This window comes from Schistocerca americana, chromosome 4, assembly GCF_021461395.2.
Source record: "Schistocerca americana isolate TAMUIC-IGC-003095 chromosome 4, iqSchAmer2.1, whole genome shotgun sequence".
In the NCBI taxonomy this organism is placed as follows: domain Eukaryota; kingdom Metazoa; phylum Arthropoda; class Insecta; order Orthoptera; family Acrididae; genus Schistocerca; species Schistocerca americana.
The window spans coordinates 633,452,088-633,475,604 of NC_060122.1; the positions used below are offsets into that span (position 1 = coordinate 633,452,088).

General features: G+C 37.2%; 1 protein-coding gene across 1 annotated transcript in view; it reads right to left on the reverse strand.

Moving 5' to 3' along the window:
- Positions 1–23,517, reverse strand: part of LOC124614070 — a 256,459-nt gene that overhangs the window by 74,871 nt on the left and 158,071 nt on the right. Inside the window, exon 5 of the mRNA XM_047142906.1 lies at positions 4,078–4,263. Coding sequence (XP_046998862.1) covers positions 4,078–4,263 — 186 coding nt within the window. The remainder of the gene's footprint in view (positions 1–4,077; positions 4,264–23,517) is intronic.

The following is a 23,517-nucleotide window of genomic DNA, read 5'->3' on the forward strand; positions in this document are numbered from 1 at the left end:
TTCCACTGTCAAAAGTCTTCAACCATTTTTCTCATTCATCCATACCACTGCCTCCTTCTCCATGACTCTGCCCCACTGCCATTGTCTTTGTCCCATTCTTTTTCTCTCCCATTGCCACTGTCTCTTTCTTTCTCAATTACAGTCTGCTGCCCTTCTCTTCAACAACCATTGTCTCCTCTCCACATGTGCCCTCGAGGATGGACTGGTGTGGGGGTTTCAATTCCTAGAGCAGTCAACTTTAATGCATGAGTATGTGGGATGGGGCAGCATGATCAAATTTTTTCATTTTAAATTCTGGTAGTCTTGATGGGTCCACACACTCCCAAACCTAAGTATGGTCTCCACTCATCTTTTTCATTTCCAGTGTCTCCTCACTCTTTGGCTCCCACTGCAATTGCCTTCATATAGCTCTCTTTTTCTTTCATGGCCACTTTCTCTCTCTGACCATCACTGTCTCCTCTCTCTTCCTGTCTGTCTGGCACTGTCTTCCCTCTCTTCCACTGCCACTGTCTCTCTGCTACTCTCTTTCAAGCACAAAAAAAGTGTGAATATGAACACATGCCACAATTTTTGGTGAGAAAGATAGAATCAGGATTGTAACAGCTGGTTCCCCTTTTTTCTCTCAGAGTTCTTTAAACGGGAGAATATTCACCTTTTTATTCTCCAGTAAAAGCATTTTTCAACTTCTTCCCTTCTTTCTCCTGCCACAGCAGGGTGTGCTGCTTTTATAAAAAGAATTCTATAGGTCAGTAGTGTTTTGACAGTTTATTTATATACTTCTGCACATTTACATACTTTGACATGTATAAACAAGAAATAAGTAAGCCTAAAATAACTCTGAGCAGTTCTCAGACACTGACTGACTGCCATGCCATCCTCAGATGATACGGGTCACTGGATGTGGATTTGGAGAGGCATGTGGTCAGCATACCATTCTCCCAGACATTGTCAGTTGTTGTGACCAGAGCCTCTACTTCTCAACCAAATAGCTCCTCAATTGACCTCACAAAGGCTTAGTGCTTCCCCCTTGCCAGTGGCACTGGGTAGACTCAGACTGTCACCCATCCAAGTGCTAGTCAAGCCCAACAGCACTTACCTTTAGAGATCTGATAGGAACTGGTGTTACAACTACAGCAAGGCCATTGGCAAGCATAATATAAGGTTAACACAAAATCATCTCCCATCAAATGAAAGTTCCCTGCACACTACTTTACATAAAAGTGCACAACATTTTTAGGCTACACCTACAGTATACCAAAAAATGTGGTGTTTGATTTGCAAGTACAAAGACTGTAATATGACAGAATAAATTTTTATAAGGTGCTTACACTGCCATGTGGCACCACTCATTGTTGAAAAAAGCCAACTAGAAACATAGTTTTCTGAACTAAGAGTCCTTGCAATGACGTCAGAATGACCCCACATCTCTTGCCAAGTGTTACATTGGTTAAAACTACATTTATTCCTCAGACCAGATATTACAGGCATATTTTATGGGCATAAATACGGTAACTTTGAACTTCCTGATATTGGTAATGATATAAAAAAAAGTTTCTAAGTTCCTGAGATTATCATCATATGAATAGATGGTGAAAATTTCTACAATTTGCCGTGAACAGAAGTAATAGAATTGGCCATCCCCAATTTTGGTACCCAAAAATTATGGTTTTTTGAGATTTCTCAGGAACTGCCCATGAACAAATGGTGCTTTTATAAGCTGCCTAAGGCCTGTCCTAAACTACACCTAATGCAAAAGAATCTAAACGTGACAAAGTTATGCAAATGTTTGTTTCACATATAAGCAGAAAAACCATATCCACGTGCAGCAATTGCTCCTGGATATCTGATGATGGATAAATTCCAAAAGGTGTCATATGAGCAATAATGTCTTTTCTTGCCTGATGGTTGACTTTTACCATTGTGACCCAGTCAGCATCTACGCAGAACTACTGATTATTATAATGCAAAAGAACCAACCAAAATCCTCAATTTCCTTGGTCTGGAGGAAGTGTCTAATGTTTAAATTTTGACCCTGTGCTATAGGAGAGCTAAATTATGCCCTTTCTTCTGATATGTATAGAAATGGTCACTAGGCCAAGGGCTAATAGATTCGACCTTTTATCTCTGTGATCAGCTGAACCCACATATGACTCCCAGAAAAATCACATTTTTTGCATGGCTTTTTGTAATATAATGGTACATGCTCTGTCATGCATGTGCAGATAAGGCTCAACTGAGTCAGCATTATCTGAATGAGTGTCATTATTTAAGAATCACTGAGAAAACTAAATGTCACTGTTGGAGAGAAATTTATGTTTCAGAGCACTAACAAGACGTGGTTGCTCAAGTTTTAGTAAGTGTTTCCTATCACACAGATGGAAAAAAAACACTTTCTAATCAGGTTAACCCCTGAGACTACCTTTAGAATGCAGTGAAAGGCATTGTGCTTCCAAAGCTAAATAAATTTAAATACATAAACTTTATGGGCCTACTATGCTTCATACTTCCAATCTACGATCCATCTGACACATATCTGCATTATGAGCACCCATCTACACTGCTAGGCAAGGCTTGCCACAGTACAGAGGCGTTACAAGTATTGCCTTTGAGAAAGTGATACAGACTGAGAGCACAGAAAGCTCGAGCGTCTTGTTGTAATGGTGTACAAGTTGATTGTGTACCTTCCTTTAGTTTGAATTGTATGTGATCTCACTGGGAATTTACACAACCTTTGTAACCCATAAACTATGATTATGTTGCAGAAAAATAAATCAAAAGCTTTACAGAATCCATGTGCTGGCTTATTACTCAGACAAGGGTGTTCAGCAAATATGTTGACTTGTTATAGGTTAATCCTTATAAAAAAAGTAAAAACAGCAACCAACTCCTTATATTTCATGGAAGAATTTCTGTTATTGTAAAGTGTGAAATGTGGCAGGTAGGAGTAGTTAACACACATCTGTGTATTTAAAAATATATATAATATTATTAATAATAATAATAACTTGCATGTGAACATACAATGACTTATTTCATACCATGATGAATTATCATGCAACTTATTCATGGAACATGAAACTAACTAACCAGCCAATCGCTGTTAGTAACATCATTTATTATAAAACAAAAAGTGACATTAATGATACTGCACCAACATATTCATATCCAGATGGGTATTCATATTTAAAACTGCATTTAACTTCTGCTGTACTTATGATGTTTAATTTTTCTTGTTGTGGCAAAAACAAGCATCAAGTGTATAGCACACGGTACATCTAATTTTAAACATTCACAGATATCTGGAAATGCCTCTGTCAGCTTGGAACCAATAGTGATACTACATGATTTAAATAAATAGTGCTATTAATTTTACTTTTTTGTAATAATTCACTTTTGTTTTTACACAACATAGTTCCACTGTCGCAATTTCCAACAAAACATCATACTGACGTACATATGTTAATAAAAATGAATTGAAAATATTAAATAGGAGTGACAACAATAAAAAGTGGGAAACCTTCAGAAGTACAATAAAACCCAAGGAAAATACACACTTTGGAGAAGAAAACTGATAACCATGGTGTTATATAAAAACAATATGGAAAAAGGAGGCATTTTAACAGAATGATTCTTGCAAGATGCCTAGTTCTAAATAAAAGATATAGCCTATTGATATTAGTAAAGAACTCCTCCAAACGAACCTCATCACTTCAGTGAAAATCATTGACAAGCATGCGCAAGAGATATATTTGCAGCAGTTCATTAATAAGGCAGCAGCAAAATTTTCACAAATCAGACTCAAGATTATGCATTACAATAACCTTAATAGAACTGATATTTTTATGCAGCTAGCTGTAAAGAATAAGAGGGGTATTACTATTGATGATCACAATAATAATAACCTGATAGGTCAGTAGTACCATTCAGTGACATGCAAGGGTATTTTATTTTAAGAGATTATACAGATATGTCCTTTATAATTAATAGCAATAAAAAGGACAGACTGAAATTGCAGCACATTAACATCAGCACTTCCAAATGTTACAATCATATTTTGAAGTTGAGTTTTTTCTTTACCTGAGTTTCTGCACTGATTATTCGAGCTATCTTGAAAGTTCCATCTAATTTGTTATCAATTGTAGGCAGTGCAAAAGCTGATATGTTCTTGATGATTGGATCACTGACATTAGCTTTTGTACGACCTCCAGGAATAATAGTAGGATAAGTGGTATTACCTTCTGTGTGACCTGCATTGACAGCAAGCTGCAAAATAAAATAAATTTCAATTAAAGTGTCAGACCCGGAACAGATTATATATACAATGTTTTGCTGAAAAGTAATGCCTCTGATTTTTTAATGTGGAAACTCTTAAAGCTTTTTACGTAAAACAAATGTTATTAACACTCTACATCCTTATTCTCTGTGTCTACGTATCTGTTTCTCAATGGTGATAAACACATTTCTCCAAATGAGAGACCAGTTTGATACTCTCACTGTAGAATGTTTGATTTTATTGATGGAGCCTCAACCTCACATCTGCTTGCACCACTTGCTTACTATCCAAGTGAAGAGCTTGAAGGTATTCTCCAAGTTTTGGAAACAGGTAATCAGACAGGTCAAGTTGGGACCATATTGTGGATGAACAATAACAGTAAACCCAATGTGTCTTATTGTTGCAGATATCACAGTGCTCAAGTGTGCCCTGGCAATGTCACACTGAAGGAGATGATGCTCCACATATGGACATACTTTTTTAATGAATGCTTTCAGTTTTCTCAATTACAGCATACTGTTCCTCATGCACCAAGATAGGTACATTGCACACTGGCATGTTACGCTACACAATGTGGAGCCCTCTAGTGGTAGAGGATTGAATTTGTGTCAGTGAAGCAGGAAAGCTGATGAGCTATATAAATGACATGTAATACCTAAACCAATATTGAGTGCAGGATAAAAAATTCAGAGGCATTACTTTTCAACACGTTCTCATATTGTAACATGACATGATCACAAATATGAACTTTAATGTAATAGAGTCTCCATATGGCTCTAAAAAGTGCTTTCATCTTTCAAGCTATTGATGGATAACAAAACACAGATGATTCAGTAAAATCTTCTTCCAGAGTCCTTGAGATTTTTCTCATCACTGTATTAACCTGCTGGGAACATACAACAACTATACTTCCTCTACTTACCTCACTGTTTCCTTTTTTGGTAATAGTTGTCCTCTCTCTCTTTCTCTCTCATCCATGATTTTTTTACCTACCCTGAAGACCCAAATTGGAAACCCTAGTTCTAAAGAAGTTTTGGTTTGTTGCTTCTGAGTATTTGATTTGTTTTTTAATTTTTTTCCGTAGTCCTGTGATCCATGCTATCTTTGTCTTTTTCCAAAAATTCAGGAATGTTTGTTTTGTTAGTCGGACCTCATAGATTTGGTGGAAGGGTTCAAAAAGGGTAACAAACCTTTATATCTAAAGATTTACACATATTTCAGTGAATCATGGCATTGATTCTCATTTTCCAACTCTTTTGTTTGTGTTCAACAATTTGTCTTTATAGCATCTCTAGTCTAGCTAGCTTGCAGTTCTGTATTGAAGCTTCACACGCATATAAACATTCTGACATTACAATTTTAGTATAATGTTTTTGTTTTGTTATTTCTAGAACTCCAATACTTGAGTCAAACATTTTTAGTTGGATCATAAGGTCTTTACATTTTATTAATTAGCTGTAAACCACTGATTATTTAAGGAATTGCACTCAAATGTACAGAGCAGCTTCAAACTTCTGATTACTTTACAAATGAGTTAGTGTGTTAAACGTAAGCATATAAACAAGAAAAAGTTTAGAAAAGTTTTGATATCTTGTTCAAAGTTCATTGGAAGTCACTCAGTGCTCTAATTGTCAAACATAAAATGAGTACAGTCTGGGTAATTTGTACTCTATTTTAAGCAAAAGCTAGTTTTTCACGCATCTCAATTCTTTTTAATGCCATATCACCTAAAATGTGTGTCGTACACTTATATAACTCTGCAGGGACATTTAGTGGAATACATGGACAATGTCTGCAAAATGTCATGTGAACAGAGTTAGTTGTAAAGAAGTAACAAATTAAATTTTCATGCATCATGTGGCAACTTTACTGCATGAACAGAAATTTTTATTTTATTTAATTTAATTTTATTTATTTTTGAGTTCTGTGGATCCTTAATGCAAGTGTTGTGCTAGACTGTAAAATGTGTCATATTATTACAGTAATTACTATACATAAATGGTAATGAGGCTTACAACCTTAATTAAATGTTAATGGATACATCAAAAGTGTGGTGTAAGGGTTAAGGAGACAGTAGTAATAATAGTGATACGACCAGTTTGTAAGGATTACAGTCTAATTAAAAAAATAAAGTTTTTTTTCAATAAGTGATATAACTGTGCTATACAGTAAGTTCCCTTTATAATACTTACAAGAAAACTCAGTTCACATCGTCAAAAAAATTTCTGTAAGGAACAGGAAGAGCTATCCGAAATATAAAGTTTGGCTATTTTTTTGAATTTAGTCAGACCCTCAATGAATGATTTAACATGAACTGGAAGTTTATTGTAAAACTTATTGGACTTCTTAAGTGCTCTCATTCTCAAGAACTGGAAGAATTCAAACTGGGTATGGTAAGATACATATACACAGTGTCCAACTGCATCAACTGTCTTATTAAAACCTGTAACCCAACATTGTAACTCTTAATGAGTAAATTACAGTAGCATTTCGAATTTTTAAATTCTGCCAGTTGTTACACAAAATATTTAAAACCAAATTTTGATTGGCACTGAACAAGATGTTAGATAGGCAACTTGCAACTGTTCATGTGAACCATGAATCAGGATATCTATTTAGTAACATGGATTACATCAGTTACAGATATTTTGAATCCATTCAATTGTATTGTTCCTCCATGATATTTAAATTTATATACCCTTTCCATTTTACCCAAGCCTGAGCCTGTATGTGCTTTGCTTGATTCGGGTAGTAGCATTTCGTTGTTATATTCCCAATGGTAGTTTGAATTTAAAGTGATCTGTAGAACGCCTCCCTTTCATGCCTCATCCCATTGGTATCAGCTGTTAATGGACAAACGTTGTGTCTGGTAGGTGACATGCATGGGAAGCTGAGTATTATTTGTTTTTCGTGGCTGATTTACTGGGTGTTATGGATTTTTCAGTTAACCTATCTTTGGGTTGCAATTTCAAACACTGCACAGGGCTTGTATTAGATTATGCTGGTAAGATTTTTTACTTCAAATTTTTTCCTTGTCTGTGGATAGCATTGATTTCTTGCCAAGGGGTTGCCCAAGTCAATGCACTCCAAGCCTAAGGTTCTGATTTTTATGTCAGTAATCTCACTGAATCAAGGCTGAAAACCTGTTGCAACTCCTTGTACATTTTCCTGATGTTCTAACAAATAAACTGGGGATCAGCAACAGAAGTAAGTACAAGATTTGCTTGGGTGATGAGGTTCCTGTGAGGTAAACCATGTATAGACTGTCACCCTCCTATGCCTTTCCAACTTTTCTCATCCCTAACAAGCAAGGGGGGAGATTATCTATGGCCCGATGTTGACTATAAGGCATTGAATGAGAAGCTTATTTTGGAGTCTGTACCCTTTCTGGATCTCTACAGTAGTTTTACGTGGTTTCTGAAGCATGTTTCTTTAGTGTGTTGAATTAAGCATACTATCAGATTCTCTTAACTGTAGGTTCCAAACAGATCACTGCTTTCAGCACTCACTGAAATCTGTATGAATTTAATTTGGTTTCCTTCAGCCTCTCAACTGGAGCTGCTGTGTTATCTCAGCTACTGTGATCTTAAATTAAAATCCATTTATAACTCTCTGAATGATGTCATTATTTATAACACTACCTTTACTGAACATCTGGAACATCTTGGGCAAGTCTTGTTTCAGTTTAGTGAGGCTGGCTCACTCTTAAGTCCTCTAAGATTAACATAGGCTGTTGACAGATCTCTTTCTTGGGCATTTGGTGTCAGCCGAAGGTGCCAGAATTAATTAAGAACATACGCATGATTTGCATAAATTCCCTCCATCTAAGAACAAGGAGGGGTAGCCAGGTTTACTGGCATGGCCAACTTTCACAAATTTGTGCCTAATGTGGTACAACTGGCAGCCCCCCTTTATAACATGTGTAGGAAGGGAGAGGTTTTTGAGTGGGGCAAAAGTTAACAAGCCTCGTTTGAATCCATCAAAGAAGCTCCTAGTAATCCACCAGTTTTGATGATACCTAATTTTGAGTTGCTGTTTATTGTACAGAATGTTGCCTTATATGCCAGCATTGCTGCCATTGTTTATAGGAATCTGAAGGTCAATGCGGTCCGATAGTATATACCATGAAGAGATTGTCTCCTGCTGAGTTTATATATTTGTTTTATGAGTGGGAAACTCTTGTGGTTCTCTTTGCCTTAGAGAAATTTTATCTTGAGCTTAGGGAATTCCAACTCGAGACTGATAACCATGCCTTAAGTTGTGTGTTGGGGTGCCCAAGGGAGATGAGGAGGATTGCTCTTCAGGCAGTCCACATCTTGGCTTTCCAAATTACTGTCAAACACATTACAGGCACAGAAAATCAAATTGCTAACCTCCTCAGCTAGGGACAGTCATGTTGGAAGTGGTCGAGAAGCTCCACCTATAGCTTGTGTGTGTCTTAAGTGACGCACTAGAAATCTTTTTGGGTCTGAAGCACTAACAGGATCAGAAGCCTTCTATTCATTCTACTAAGTGTGGGTTCCTGGGGAAATTATGTTTTAAATAAAGGTATGATTTGCTGTAAGGAAAGGAAGGGCAAGAATTTTAAGATCTGCCTACCCAAGGAGTTGGTACCAACTGTCTTCCATTATCTCCACAATTCTGTGCTGGCTGGTCATTTAGGAGTGTACAAGACTGTTGCTAAAACTAGACAACATGTGGCATAGCCCTCCTTGTACTTCACTGCCATTAATACTTTGAAAATCTTTTATCATTGAGTGTAGCTGTTGTTTTCTCTCTTTTGGTGCTGTCATTTAGTGTGTTCCAAGCAGACTGGACTGCCGAGCAGAGATTATACTTGACAGCCATATTTTCTCACTATATATTTGGTGGGGAGTTTTGGGTGTCACCTCTGCACTGGATAAGCAATGACTGCAACTGAATACTTTGTGAACTAGTTTTATGGCAAATTTAAATGTTGTTTTGACCCAAACATTTTAAGATTTAAATTTCCCTGGGTTGTTCTCTTGATTTGGCTGTTACTCCCCATGTGTTTGTAAATTGTATTCCATATGCTCAAATGAAACTGTGTCATTACACTTAAGGTTTCATTCGCGTGTTCTGGGCTTAGTTGTGCTAATTTGATTTTGTGTGCATCCAGTTGGCATCTTGACAATTTAATATTTACTAATGTATGCTCCATACTCGAGGTGTCTATGTTAAACTTGATTGCTTGTGTGCCTTGTACTGCTATGCACAGGTGTGAGCATATGAGCCTGGTTTGGGGCTTGTGGGCCTTGTTTTGCATGCCTGTAATCTCACAGTAGTTCTGTTCGTCCCCCCACCAGTTGTCAGGCAGTTGGGCTAGTGAGGCATTAACTGGGTCTGCCATTGTGCATGACAGTGTTATTGTAGCCCGCTCAATGCACAGAATTCATATAAAAGATATGTTGTTTTTGTTTTGTACTACCCATCAGTGTCTTTGATACAATTTTGGAGTGTTTGCTTTAACAGCTTGTGCTCTCCAAGTGGTCACTAAATTCTGTGTTAAAGTAAAGGGTTTTAGTTTTGTATATTACCATACCTTTGGGTTGTGCATTAAGACTGGTGTGTTTTTACTGGTGTTGTATTTTTATACTTCTAAAAGAAAAAGAGGTTCAAATGACAATGCTTTCCTAAAAATATTGGTGGGAATGAAGAATTTTGCCTGTGGTATTCACTGAGGGTATCAGGGTCTCTTGTCCCTGCTAGTGGTGATTATTGCATATTGTTCAAAGTTACTCTAATAAGCAGGGTTTGTGATCCCTCACGTCCCTGGATCAAATTCTTGTCCTTTCTTGGCATAATTTTCTTCACAAACTGCCTACTGGCTTCTGTCTCGGGTTCTTCGGACGACGTTCATCTAATGATTTTTCTGACATTTCACCAGCACGAGTGGCTGGCATTGTCAAAGCTTCACCCTCCATTGCCGGTGGTGGTGGAGGATGGTGGAGGGTGAAGCTTTGACAATGCCAGCCACTCGTGCTGGCGAAACGTCAGAAAAATCATTAGATGAACGTCGGCCGAAGAACCCGAGACAGAAGCCAGTAGGCAGTTTGTCAACAAGTGGCCACGAAAGCCTCAACAATTTTGTATAATTTTGTTCCTTCTTCAGGCTAATTATTATTAGCATGATCACACCGCTTTGCACTTATTATCCATTGTTAATAAATTCTGAGAATTATCATTCTCTTTCCGACCTTTTGTCAATTGCTAAAATTGTCATTTGAAGTAAAGTGTTTCTTACCGATCTCTTGCCCACTAAGGGGTTGTTGTAGGGTGAGACAAACAAATTTTTTTGTTCCTTTAAATTGAATTATTGTCTTTTTCTATGAGAAAGCTTTTTATTGTTGAATTAGTGTTTTAAAATCATAAGTTCATTTGAATTTAAAAAATCATCTATATTTTCATGTAAAGTTTGTTGCTTGTTTTAATTCTGAAAACTTTGATGAATAAATCATTTATGTGTAATAAATGATGACTTATTGTCCTAAACGCTGATGTCCAGTCCTTCTACTAAAATGCTTTCTTGGCAATTCAGGGTACCAAGGTTTTCTGATTACAATATATATTAGATTTCTAAATATTTTTGTGCATTTTTTGTTATGTTTCTCATGCATTTATGTTTTTTCAGCTGAAATTCTGGGATCAGTTTATGTTTGCTATTTCCCCCTAAAAGATTGTTTCTGTAAGATTTGGTGGATGTATTGCAAACTCTAGGCAGCTCACATCAATATCCTCTCAGATTTTTTTGTCTTCAATTATCTATCTATTTTTTCAGAAGAAACTTCCACCTGCATTTGTTCACTCGTTCATTAGAGTTTTACAGCCCAGCAACTGTCAGAGACAGTGTAAAAGTGAAGTAGTGAAGAGATTGATTTGTAAACTATGAGGGCAGGCTAAAAGTAGTGGCTCAGAAATTTTTATTCTGCTTCACTGGCATAAGTTGCAGCCCTCTGCTATTAGTGAGCTCAAAATTATAGGGTATAACCTGGTGGTGTGTAACATCACTATATCTGTGCATGAGAAACAGCACACTGTACTCGAGTCTCTAACAGCAGAAAACATGCCACCTATTGAAACCCATAAATGACTGCAAGCAGTGTATGGTGATGATTGTATTGACATCAGTATTGTGGGATTCTGGATTGGCAGTGCTTGTAATGAAGGAAACAGTGGTATTAACCTTAATGTGTGTGACAGAGCTTTGAGTGGATGACTGTATATAGCAAACAACAAGACTCATCAGAATTCGGTTGATGAACTCAGCACAGAAAATCATTGGATAACAAAGACGCAGCTCTTAGGTAAGTGTGGCATATAATGAGAAGTGAGACTCTAGATCTGTCAACAAAATCAAACATTCTGCAGAGATGATGTCAACTAACTCATTGGGAGAAATGTATTCATCACCAGGATGACTAGATTGAGAAATAAATATGTAGACATGAAGAATAAAAATGTAGAATATTGATCATGTTTGTTTTGTTTAAAAAGCTTTACAAGTTTTCATATAAACAATTTGGAGGTAAAAATTTTCAGCATGCCCTCATATGTATAGAGATTAGTAGAAACACTAAAATAGATACAACAGGTATGGAATTGGGATTTAATCATCCACATCTTGAGTGCAGTGTTTCTTTACAGTCTCATTAACAGATGACTGCCAAAAACTATATGAACTGGTAACAGACTTGAGCTCTAATTAATACTTTCTTAGAGAATTATTTGCACACTTCAAAACTGTGAGGCTATTTTCAGAGAACATCTTAGCTGATTTCTATTAGAGAGATTTTTGAAAATCACAAAAGGGCCTACTGCATTGGGCTATTCAAAAAATGGGGTAGTCTGACAGTTCCAAGTAAATATGTAATCTGTAATCCAAATCACAGTTTTTATGAAAAAATTGAGAAATATGTAGCAAACAGCTCCATACATGATCATAAAACCAGATAGAGTGATTATTTGTGCCTGGGTAGAATGAATAGTAAATAGACCCAAACAACTATTTGTTACTAAGGAATCAAGGTATATAATCAGCTGACAAAAGATATCTAAAACATAAAGGAACTCTATAAATTTAAAGCATATCCTAAGGAATATTTATGAAAAAATGATTTTTATTCCATTAAAGACTTCATGCAACTTAAGATTATTACAAATATATAAGCAGGTTGACCAGTTACAAAGTAGAAAAGGAGGAGGGAATATGCTTGTAAGCAACAAATACATGAAACTTTGGAAACACAATACATTGTAGTTTGAAATTTATTCCATACAATATAAAGCCAAGGTGTATTATCAGAGGAGTCTTATGATTCATTTCTCTTGTTGGACACAGGCTCTTCTGCCTTATGTAATGCAGTGATAAATTGTCTATATGTATATTTGTATTATAAATTTCTTATGTATACCCTGTTTGTTCCATTATCTTATGTACCTCCATTATAAATGATGCACACATATATATGTGTGTAATGACAACATCCACACAAAGAAATTTGTCTATAGATGAATGAATAAACAAATAAAAATAAATAAATAAAAGTGGTTTATTCTCCATGACAGTCAGATATATTTTCAAGAAGTAATTACTAGTTTTGCCTGTGATTGACTTTTTTAAGATCGTGAGAAGGAAGCAGAGTTCACTTACTTGCACTTGGCAAAAATCACATTGAGGTAGTGGTTTCCCTGAAATGCTTTCAAGTGAACTACTGTTTCCTTCTTATGGTTTGAAAATGGCCAGTGACAGACAAAATCAGTATTTTCTACTTGAAATTGTATGTGACTATGTCAGAAAATAAACTACACTCCTGGAAATGGAAAAAAGAACACATTGACACCGGTGTGTCAGACCAACCATACTTGCTCCGGACACTGCGAGAGGGCTGTACAAGCAATGATCACACGCACGGCACAGCGGACACACCAGGAACCGCGGTGTTGGCCGTCGAATGGCGCTAGCTGCGCAGCATTTGTGCACCGCCGCCGTCAGTGTCAGCCAGTTTGCCGTTACACTGGTAGCATGCCGCGACAGCGTGGACGTGAACCGTATGTGCAGTTGACGGACTTTGAGCGAGGGCGTATAGTGGGCATGCGGGAGGCCGGGTGGACGTGCCGCCGAATTGCTCAACACGTGGGGTGTGAGGTCTCCACAGTACATCGATGTTGTCGCCAGTGGTCGGCGGAAGGTGCACGTGCCCGTCGACCTGGGTCCGGACCGCAGCGACGCACGGATGCACGCCAAGACCGTAGGATTCTACGCAGTGCCGTAGGGGACCGCACCGCCACTTCCCAGCAAATTAGGGACACTGTTGCTCCTGGGGTATCGGGGAGGACCATTCGCAACCATCTCCATGAGGCTGGGCTACGGTCCCGCACACCGTTAGGCCATCTTCCGCTCACGCCCCAACATCGTGCAGCCCACCTCCAGTGGTGTCGCGACAGGCGTGAATGGAGGGACGAATGGAGACGTGTCGTCTTCAGCGATAAGAGTCGCTTCTGCCTTGGTGCCAATGATGGTCGTATGCGTGTTTGGCGCCGTGCAGGTGAGCGCCACAATCAGGACTGCATACGACCGAGGCACACAGGGCCAACACCCGGCATCATGGTGTGGGGAGCGATCTCCCACACTGGCCGTACACCACTGGTGATCGTCGAGGGGACACTGAATAGTGCACGGTACATCCAAACCGTCATCGAACCCATCGTTCTACCATTCCTAGACCGGCAAGGGAACTTGCTGTTCCAACAGGACAATGCACGTCCGCATGTATCCCGTGCCACCCAACATGCTCTAGAAGGTGTAAGTCAACTACCCTGGCCAGCAAGATCTCCGGATCTGTCCCCCATTGAGCATGTTTGGGACTGGATGAAGCGTCGTCTCACGCGGTCTGCATGTCCAGCACGAACGCTGGTCCAACTGAGGCGCCAGGTGGAAATGGCATGGCAAGCCGTTCCACAGGACTACATCCATCATCTCTACGATCGTCTCCATGGGAGAATAGCAGCCTGCATGGCTGCGAAAGGTGGATATACACTGTACTAGTGCCGACATTGTGCATGCTCTGTTGCTTGTGTCTATGTGCCTGTGGTTCTGTCAGTGTGATCATGTGATGTATCTGACCCCAGGAATGTGTCAATAAAGTTTCCCCTTCCTGGGACAATGAATTCACGGTGTTCTTATTTCAATTTCCAGGAGTGTATTTGAAACAAATGTATCAACAGTCAATGATTTCACCAGTACAACATGCTTTCCAGAGATTGTTTTCACTTTGTATGGGAAAGGTGGGCATTTATACCTGATGTGATGCTTTACTTAATTATACTAATACATCAACACTTGACAAGAGTGAATTTAGGATGAGCTGTGAAATTAAAAAAAGTAAAACTAGTTTCCATATAGACTGTTTTTCCCTATATAACTAATGTGTAGCATGGAGTTTTACACTGTAATGAAAATTTATTTTATAGGAAATTTACAAATTGGAAATTCTATGATGTCATAAGCACAGTATCTTATTAATCACTAATTCCACAATTTATTGCAATATTTTTGGGGTGCATATTCTAGTTAACACTAATGGTCACATTAAACAAGCTCTTCTCAAAGTTGCTGTATTGTGTGTGTCAATAAATTAATTTAGAAGTAATGTCCACAATAATTATCAGTGGATTGAATTTCAAGGTGTCATCTTATTTGTCAGTTACATAATGTGAACTCAATATCATTCATATTAATACTTTTGTTCAATTCTTGTTTAACAACTTTCTGTGCCTGTGTTTCACTTTTTTCAAAAAAGAAAAAAAAAACAGACAAGGAATTTATAATACTGGTGATAAAGCAGTTTCAACTCTTGACTATAATTTGTCCTCTGAGTTACATAGAATATTCTCTTTCTAGCACAAGATACTTTAATCCCAAGAGAGATCCATTCCCTGTTCTTGGTTTTGCTCAAATTCATACTGGTTTGTTCTAGCAGAAAAGAAGACTCTACAAATGTGTGTAAAGGGTAGCTTAATTCTGCATCTACACTGTCTACTTAGAAGATATTGTCCCATAATTTATCTCCAAACACCATGACTAAGTCATTATTTATGATTTTGTAGTACAGTATTTCTCTTCTTTGATGTGAACCTAACAAACCAGTGTATTTTGTTGTTTACATTTCACAATAAATTACTACCACTTTTACATTTAAATCAGTTAAGGGGTTGGGTCTATAATCAAAATGTCCACTGCTCTTCCATTAAGTCCTGGGATCCTCAGTGTGCACTTCACTGCGGCAAATAATGAAAAGTTGGACATCAACAATTTAGTGTCTTCAGTCACTTCTGTCTCACAGAAAATCAACACTACAGCCTCCACAAACAGCTATTAAAACTGTCTCTAGATGTTTTATGAAGTTAAAGACATCTCCTGCTGGTGGCTAATAAATTATCAGTACCATACTACAAACTTGGGTATTTTCTGATCCCCTACTTTGTATATTTTCCCTGAAAAGAAAGACTTCCTGTGCCTGTCTGACCACCACATCACCACAGGGTTAGATGAGTTACAGATAAATGATTGCACTATATCAGCTTACTCATGCAAAAGTAATATGGGAAAAGGAGGAATTGTTACATATATTATGACAGAACACAAGTTGAAAAACACTGAAACGAGTAAACTTTGTAGTGACTAGCACACAGAAGTGTGTGTTTGTGAATTAATACTGAACAATAGTTCACTTTTAATTGTAACTGTATGCAGATCCCCACTGGGAAATTTTGAACTGTTTATGAGAAATATGGATTTCTCAGTGTGCTGTCTGCCAGACAGCAGCAATCAATTAACACTAGAATGGCAGATTTTCTGACATTCCTAAAATGGCAGAATGGGGTCATTCTGACAACACATAAAATATTTTCATATCTGACTTAAACAAGTGCTTCTTTTACTGTTTGTTAATCCATACCTTATTTCTAATAATCACAACAATTATTTACCATTATAAATAATAATTACTAATTTATTTGAACAACAATGTATCATACACATTTGTTGTTACTATTGCTAACAAGTTTCTTAACTATAGATTTTAATTTATTAATTATTCATACAACCTTCTAGACACATTTAGTATATTAGTCCATTTTACTCTCACATGTGTTTTACAAACAGTTCGGTATTACTTTTCGCTCAAGTCATTTTAAGTCTCTAGACACATTTAGCACAGGTGATTACTGTTTTACAAGCACAGTTTCTGCACACAGCTTTGTGGCACTTTACATAATTTTTGCTGGACTTGTTGGCTTTGCAGAGGCTGATTTGGCACTTCCACTGCTTTCTAGATGATTTCAGTCCTATATCCTCTTCCTTTGCCTGATGTTCTTGCTCTTTTGTTCCCCTGAGCTCCTTTGCCAGTTGAAGTATGAACTTCTTCCTTTCCATTTTCTTGTTCATTACTATGTTATAGATGACCCATGCATTTATTGCCATCATGTCCAGTATGTCGTAGAAGACATACATTTTCATAGCATTGTTTTTGTAAATGTCTTTAGCTCCTGCGCAGATTACAACACTGTCCTGCTTCTCATACTTATATTTTACGATGTTTTTCGTCACTTCTTTGAAACCAGCACCTGGTTTAACCATGCCTGTGACTGTCGAGTGCAACCAGAGATCATCCACAGACAGACCTTTTGTGCAGAATACACTCCAAACACACATGGTGGCTATCAATTTCTCCAGTTCCTCAAGTGACACAGTCCAGTAATTGTTTTTAGTATCTTTCGAGCAATTGTGTATTTCTTCATTAGAGGTAGCAGTGCTTCATCAAAAATAAGACCTAAGGCACTGATGACAGAGCTGTCTACTCATTAGCAAGCATAAGCAGTTGGACCCCCTCTCTCCTTCAGAACATTCACAGCTGACCGTCTTCCAGAAGATGAATAATTTACAATCTCCCACACGATTCTATCCCCTGCAATAATATTTGTAGATGCTTCCAACTGTACTTGCTGTGATAAAAGTGGTGATGATTGACATATCATCATCTGAATCCTCTTGCACTAATCGCCCCTTGATCACATTGCCTTCATCTTCACTTGTGTCAGGTACATAAACATCATTTTCATCAGTGAAGTCAATTTCCGATTCAGCTTCAGAATTCCCTAAGAGACGTAACACTTCTTCATCAGAAGTCCCTGCTGATGATACATTTTCAAAAACATGTTTCACAGACAAAGAATGCCTGAGTGACACAACATAAGCTGTGTTGGACTGGAATGTGCATGTGCCAAGTTGCAACACAGCAACTGCTCTGTGCTCATTGTTGCCACTGTATTGTTGGATAATTTACTTATATTCAGAAGAGAAATTACAGTGGCGTCAAATTGACCCCTTCCACTGTTCTAAGTATACTGAATGAAGTGGAGAAGAAAATTAAAATATTTTGTAAATACTGAAACATCTTCAGAAAGAGGAGAAAAAAATTAGGAAAAGTAATATAATTTCATTGACAAAGTAAATAAATTGGGAATGACAATGAACGAAAAACATTCTAGTGTAAATAGTTTGTGGTGATTTCAAAGTATATTTTCGAAAGGATTCACATGAGTGTATCACCAACATCTCCTTCGGAAATTAAAAAAAAATTGCACGATATCTCAAATAAGGTTTCCAAATCATTTTTTATCTGGAAACATATTAATCTTACAATTTTTCCTAGTTATTAACTTTCCAAATCGAGTTGATAAAGACAGTAGGATTATAATTGACAATGTTTTCGTTGGTGAAGCTTAAAAAGCTCAAAGCAAGAAAATAACTGTTTACACAGTAACAAATGCCCTCACTGATCATGATGTGCAGTTAGGATAAATAACATAATGCCTCACAGTATGAATACTCCTCTATGGACATTAGTTACAATAATTAATGACTCCAGGACAAATGATTTTAAGAATAGTTTACAGATAATGACATGTGATGAAATAATGAACCAAATGCTAATATTAAATTTAATCTGTTCCCTGATAAATTCATATCTTTTTTTGATAATAGTTATCCATGTCAGATAACCAGAAAGAACACTAAACAGACACTAGATAGATTAAAGTATCTTGTGACAAGAATAAGTAGGGATCCTGTAGTAGTTGTACACTATAAAAACTGCTCAAAATTACTAAGAAAGTTATTAAAACGTCAAGAAACCAGTAATTCTGATGACAGCCTTAAGGCTAGATGGAATGTAGTTAAACAGGAGACAGAACAACTACCCACAGAAGAAGATTACATCAAATGGAAATGCTAGAAATGATGAGTCACAAGTAGCAAGTTCATTTAATAATCATTTCTTAAATATGGTAGAAAGTGCAGGAACAAAAAGTTCAAGAGAAAAATTGTAGCACAGAGTTGAAAAAGTAGCTGTCATAAAATTCAGTCACATGAGTGTATCACCAGCTTCTCCTTCGGAAATTACAAAAAAACATTCTCTCAAAAATTCGAGGGTCATTCAATAATTAAAGAGACAAGTTGGTCTGGAGAAAAAACTGTTAGTAGGGAAAGTTTGGTACTTTTAAGGCTTTAAGTTGGCATCACTGGCATGAGCCCTGACCAGCTGATGTATCAGCATTGTTTTGTTTATAACCTCAAAAATACATTTCAAGATGGTGAGTCCCCTTGAAACGTCCACATTAGTTGGATAATGTTATGTTATTCGTTTTTTACTTGCTGAGGGCGAGAAACCATTGAATATATACTGTAGAATGTGTAAAGTTTATGGTGAAGATTGTATGAATTGTGCAAATTCTTGCAAGTGGATAGAGCAGTTCAAAAATGGTCGTGACTCAGTGACTGACAAACACTGTTCTGGCTAACCTGTTGCAGATTCAGCTCCCTCACTTGAAAGTCGAATTGATGACATTATTCTTCCTGACCATTGTAAGACAGAGGAAATGATAGTTGATAAGTCTGAAGTTAGTACTGGTACAGTTCATAACATTATCTGTAACAGGCTGAAGTACCGCAAAACATGTGCAGGATGGGTCCCAATGGTGTTGATACGGCTACACATTGAAACAAGGTTGAGAGTGTGTGCAGAGCTAAAGGAATGTTATGAAAGAGAAGGTGAGCACTTCCTCGACAAATCTTTAATTTGTGGTGAAACTTGGGTTCACTATTATGACCCAGAATCAAAAAGACAAAGCATGGAGTGGAAGCACACCGACTCAACTATCCAGAAAAAATTCAAAACCCAAGCATCAGCAGGAAAAGTCATGTTGACGGTGTTTTGGGATGCTGAACGTCCAGTTTATTGTGATTATCTCGAAGAGCAGCATACAATGAACAGCCAATACTACTCGGATTTGCTTTTAACCAAAGTGAAGCCAGCCATGAGTGAGAGACATTGTGGATGTCAGAGGAGAGGTGTGATTCTCCAGCAAGACAATGCGCTTCCTCATATTGCTCTACTAATCCATGAAACCATAAAATAATGGGCTGGAAGTACTGCCTCATTCCCCATACAGTCCTGATGTAGCACCTAGTGATACCCATTTGTTTGGTGCACTGAAGGAGGCATTACATGGAAAGAGTTTCCAGGACAACGAGGACCTGAAAGAGTTTGTGGTGAAATTGGTTCAAACACCAAGATAAAGAGTTCTTTGCAGCCGTAACAGAAAAGCTTCTAGGCCATTGGAACAAGTGCGCAAATGTTCATGGAGGTTTTGTTGTAAAGTAGAAAAAGTATTGTTTTGTAAAGGTAAACGCTCTTTTTCCAGACCAATTTGTCTCTTTAATTTCTGACTGGCTCTCGAAAGAGCTCATGTGGTGTTGGTAGGGTTTCCAATAGGGCAATAAAGATTTGTTCCCATACAACAAGCCCAGTCATATCCAAAATATGTAATGCATCACAAACACAAGGAATTTTTCCACAGAGAATGAAATTTGCCATTGTTAAACCCCTCTTTACGAAGGGCAATAAAAAAGATGTCAGTAACTACTGACCTGTTTTAATGCTGACTACCTTTTCCAAAATTTTTGAGAAAGTGATGTATTCTAGAGTATTATCTTGCCTTAACAACAGTAATATCTTGAGCAAATCACAGTTTGGGTTTCAGAAGGGTTACTCTACTGAGAATGCCATTTATAATTTCACTCACCAGATTTTACTAGCATTAAATAACAAAATAGCACCAGCTGACATTTTCTGCAACCTCTCTACAGCATTTGACTATGTGAATCACGGTATTCTCTTGGATAAATTGGAGCTTTATGGTATTGACAGTGCACCAAACAATGCGATAATGTCATATCCAACCAAAAGAAAGCAAAAAGGTGTACTTAGTAATTCAACCAATATGTTCTGGGGACATAATTCTGATGGAAGAGATCACATATGGGATTCCTCCAGGCTTAATTGTAGGTCCACTACTGTTGCTCACATATGCAAACTATCTTTTGCCTAATATGCAACAAGCAGAATTAGTTTTTCTTGCAGATGATACTAGTATTGTAGTTAATAAGGCATACACACCGAACAGAAGAAATGGCAAACAAAGATTTAAGATCTTAGTATCAAGTATCATTGACTAGTTTTCTGCGAATGGCCTCACACTCAATTTTAAAAAGAGACAAAGACACAACATCTTCAGTCCTGCACTTCTAGGGGTACTACACCAATGAAAAGTGTAACACATGGTGAGTAAATAATAAATAGGGTGTAAATTTCAAAATTCTAAGGTGTCAATAGTGATAAGATTTTAATTGGAAAACACACATTTTGGAACTGCTACAACAACTTAGTTAAGTCACATTTGTATTTAGAATCAGAACAAATCTTGGGGAGAGACAAATCAGTAAGTTGACATATTTTCATCCAGTAATGTAATATGGAATAATGTTCAAGGCAGTGGGGGCTCGTAAGTGTACATTCTGGGTGTTCACAAATTTTTAGATGCATAAATTTGAGAGTGTGAAATTAATAGCGTATGCTGTATAACAGTTATGCTTATCAACACTTATATACAGCTACAGCTACAGCCACTGCCAATAACAATAACAACAGTAATAATAACAATAATAAGATGTGCAACTTATCTGACAAAAGAAAGAATTGTTTTTGTGGAAATTTCTTGTTTTGTACATAATTAAGTACAGTTCAGAGTAATAACGAAATAATAATCTTCCGCAACTCTCCATTTCGCATTTTTGTGTAAATGGGAGTTTTCGTGCTTTTCCATTTTTCGGACAAATGTACAAGATCCCTAATAGATGTACTAGTTCACGAATTTACTTCTGGGTTGAAAATCAGACATTGTTATGCTGCACGCACACAACAACTTGTGCTAACTCTACACTTCCTTGTTAAATGCCCTCTTGTACCCACGTTTATTTGATGCTGTCACTCTCTCAAGTAAATTATCTATTCTCGGAGGCCCTAGTTCCTTTGCGGCTAACTTTTCCTGGTAATTTACTTTTCTGTTCCCATATCGAGATTTTCTCTCTCCAGCAGAGTATGTGCTGATATCAGACTTCATGGCAGGTTAAAGCTGTGTGCCAGACTGAAACTCGAAACCGTGACCTTTGCTCTTCATGGTCAAGTGCTCTACTGACTGAGCTATCCAAACAGGACTCAAGATTCGTCCTCACAGTTTTACTTTTCGGGCAGCATTTTAAACACATTCAACACAGTTTATGTTTACAGTGCACAAAAATGTATATTCCCACACAGTAAACAACCAACTCCAAACACAAGGGGCTGTTTGTGGAAATAATTAAGCTAAAGTAGTGATGTCTACCAATATGGTCATTTGACTAGGAACAAATGAGACACTGAGATCCATAAGGGCATAAAGCACACTGCCGTCGATCCCAAATTTAAATAAATATCAGAGAAACCAGTGATACAGCTTTTCGCGAATTTTCATATATACTTTGTGGACCTACAGCACAGAGATACCTGACTCACCATAAGATCAACAGATGACAGAAGCATGGATAAATGCTACAGTCTCACAGTTGACAACGACGTGCTTTAGGTACTTATTGTTCTCAGCGCCTCAAATGGATTACTGTATGATAAGATCCAAAACCTGAAATACTACAACTCATTTAGGAATCCACAAAATAGCTTTACTTTCACTACAACTTTATACTGACGTCCATCCAATTTTACTACAGTATACAGTGTGTGAATTAGCATATCTGAGGAGCATGCTATCATCTAGCAGGATTTATGCAAAGCAAAGGGGGATAAAAGTCTGATGCAGTGTGCCACCACCTGATGGCACTGATGTAGACTTCCAGCTAAGTGTAAAGGACACATTGTGAACCATGCACATTAGTTATCAAATCTATATGCGTTTGGGCAGTAAGGCAATCACGTTGTGTGAGTAGCGCATGCGCAAAAGTTCCTTAACAGGTGCACAACTGAAGGTGTGCTTGTGACCACGATGCCAAGTTTCACGAAGTCTAGAAGGGTAGTAGCACCATAGATTTATTTATTTCTATATTTATTTGTTTATTGAGTGCCCTTACTATCGCACCATGATACTGGACTTGTCATAGTACAAAACAGTATTGAATATTATATGTTTACATTATGTACAAAATCTTATCATATCAACACAGCTTTATAAGAAAACATTATTCTGCTTAATTAGATTATAAAAGTATATACATATGTACAGATAAAATAAAAGCTAGCAAAACACCTTTGTTGACTTTACTAAAACTATTATATAGCAGTACTTTAGTTAAATAGGCATAGTAACAAATAGCACAGAAGTTAGGTGCATAATTAGATACATACATGGATAGAAGGAGTTTTGTTTTATATAAGAATGCTTTGCTGATTATGAATTTTTGGTTAGAGAATCATGAAGCAGACCCATGATTTTGAGCAAAATTCCAGGTACTCATTAATGCTGTAGAAGCTGTTGCTTATTAGTAGATTTTTTAGTTCTTTTTTAAATGTATTAATGTTTGGTACTTTTTTGATATTATCTGGCAAAGCTCTGTAAAGAATTTTTGGTTTGTAAACAGAACTGTCCTGATATATTGATTTTCTGTGCACATCCCTATAATAGTCATCCCTGTTCCTTGTTTAATAATTGTGGATCTCACTATTCAAAGCTGAAACTTGAAGGTTTTTAATGAGGCAGATACTTTCAGATATAACTATAGATGGTAAGGTCATGATTTTTAATTCCTTAAAGATACCTCTACATGATGCTCTGTA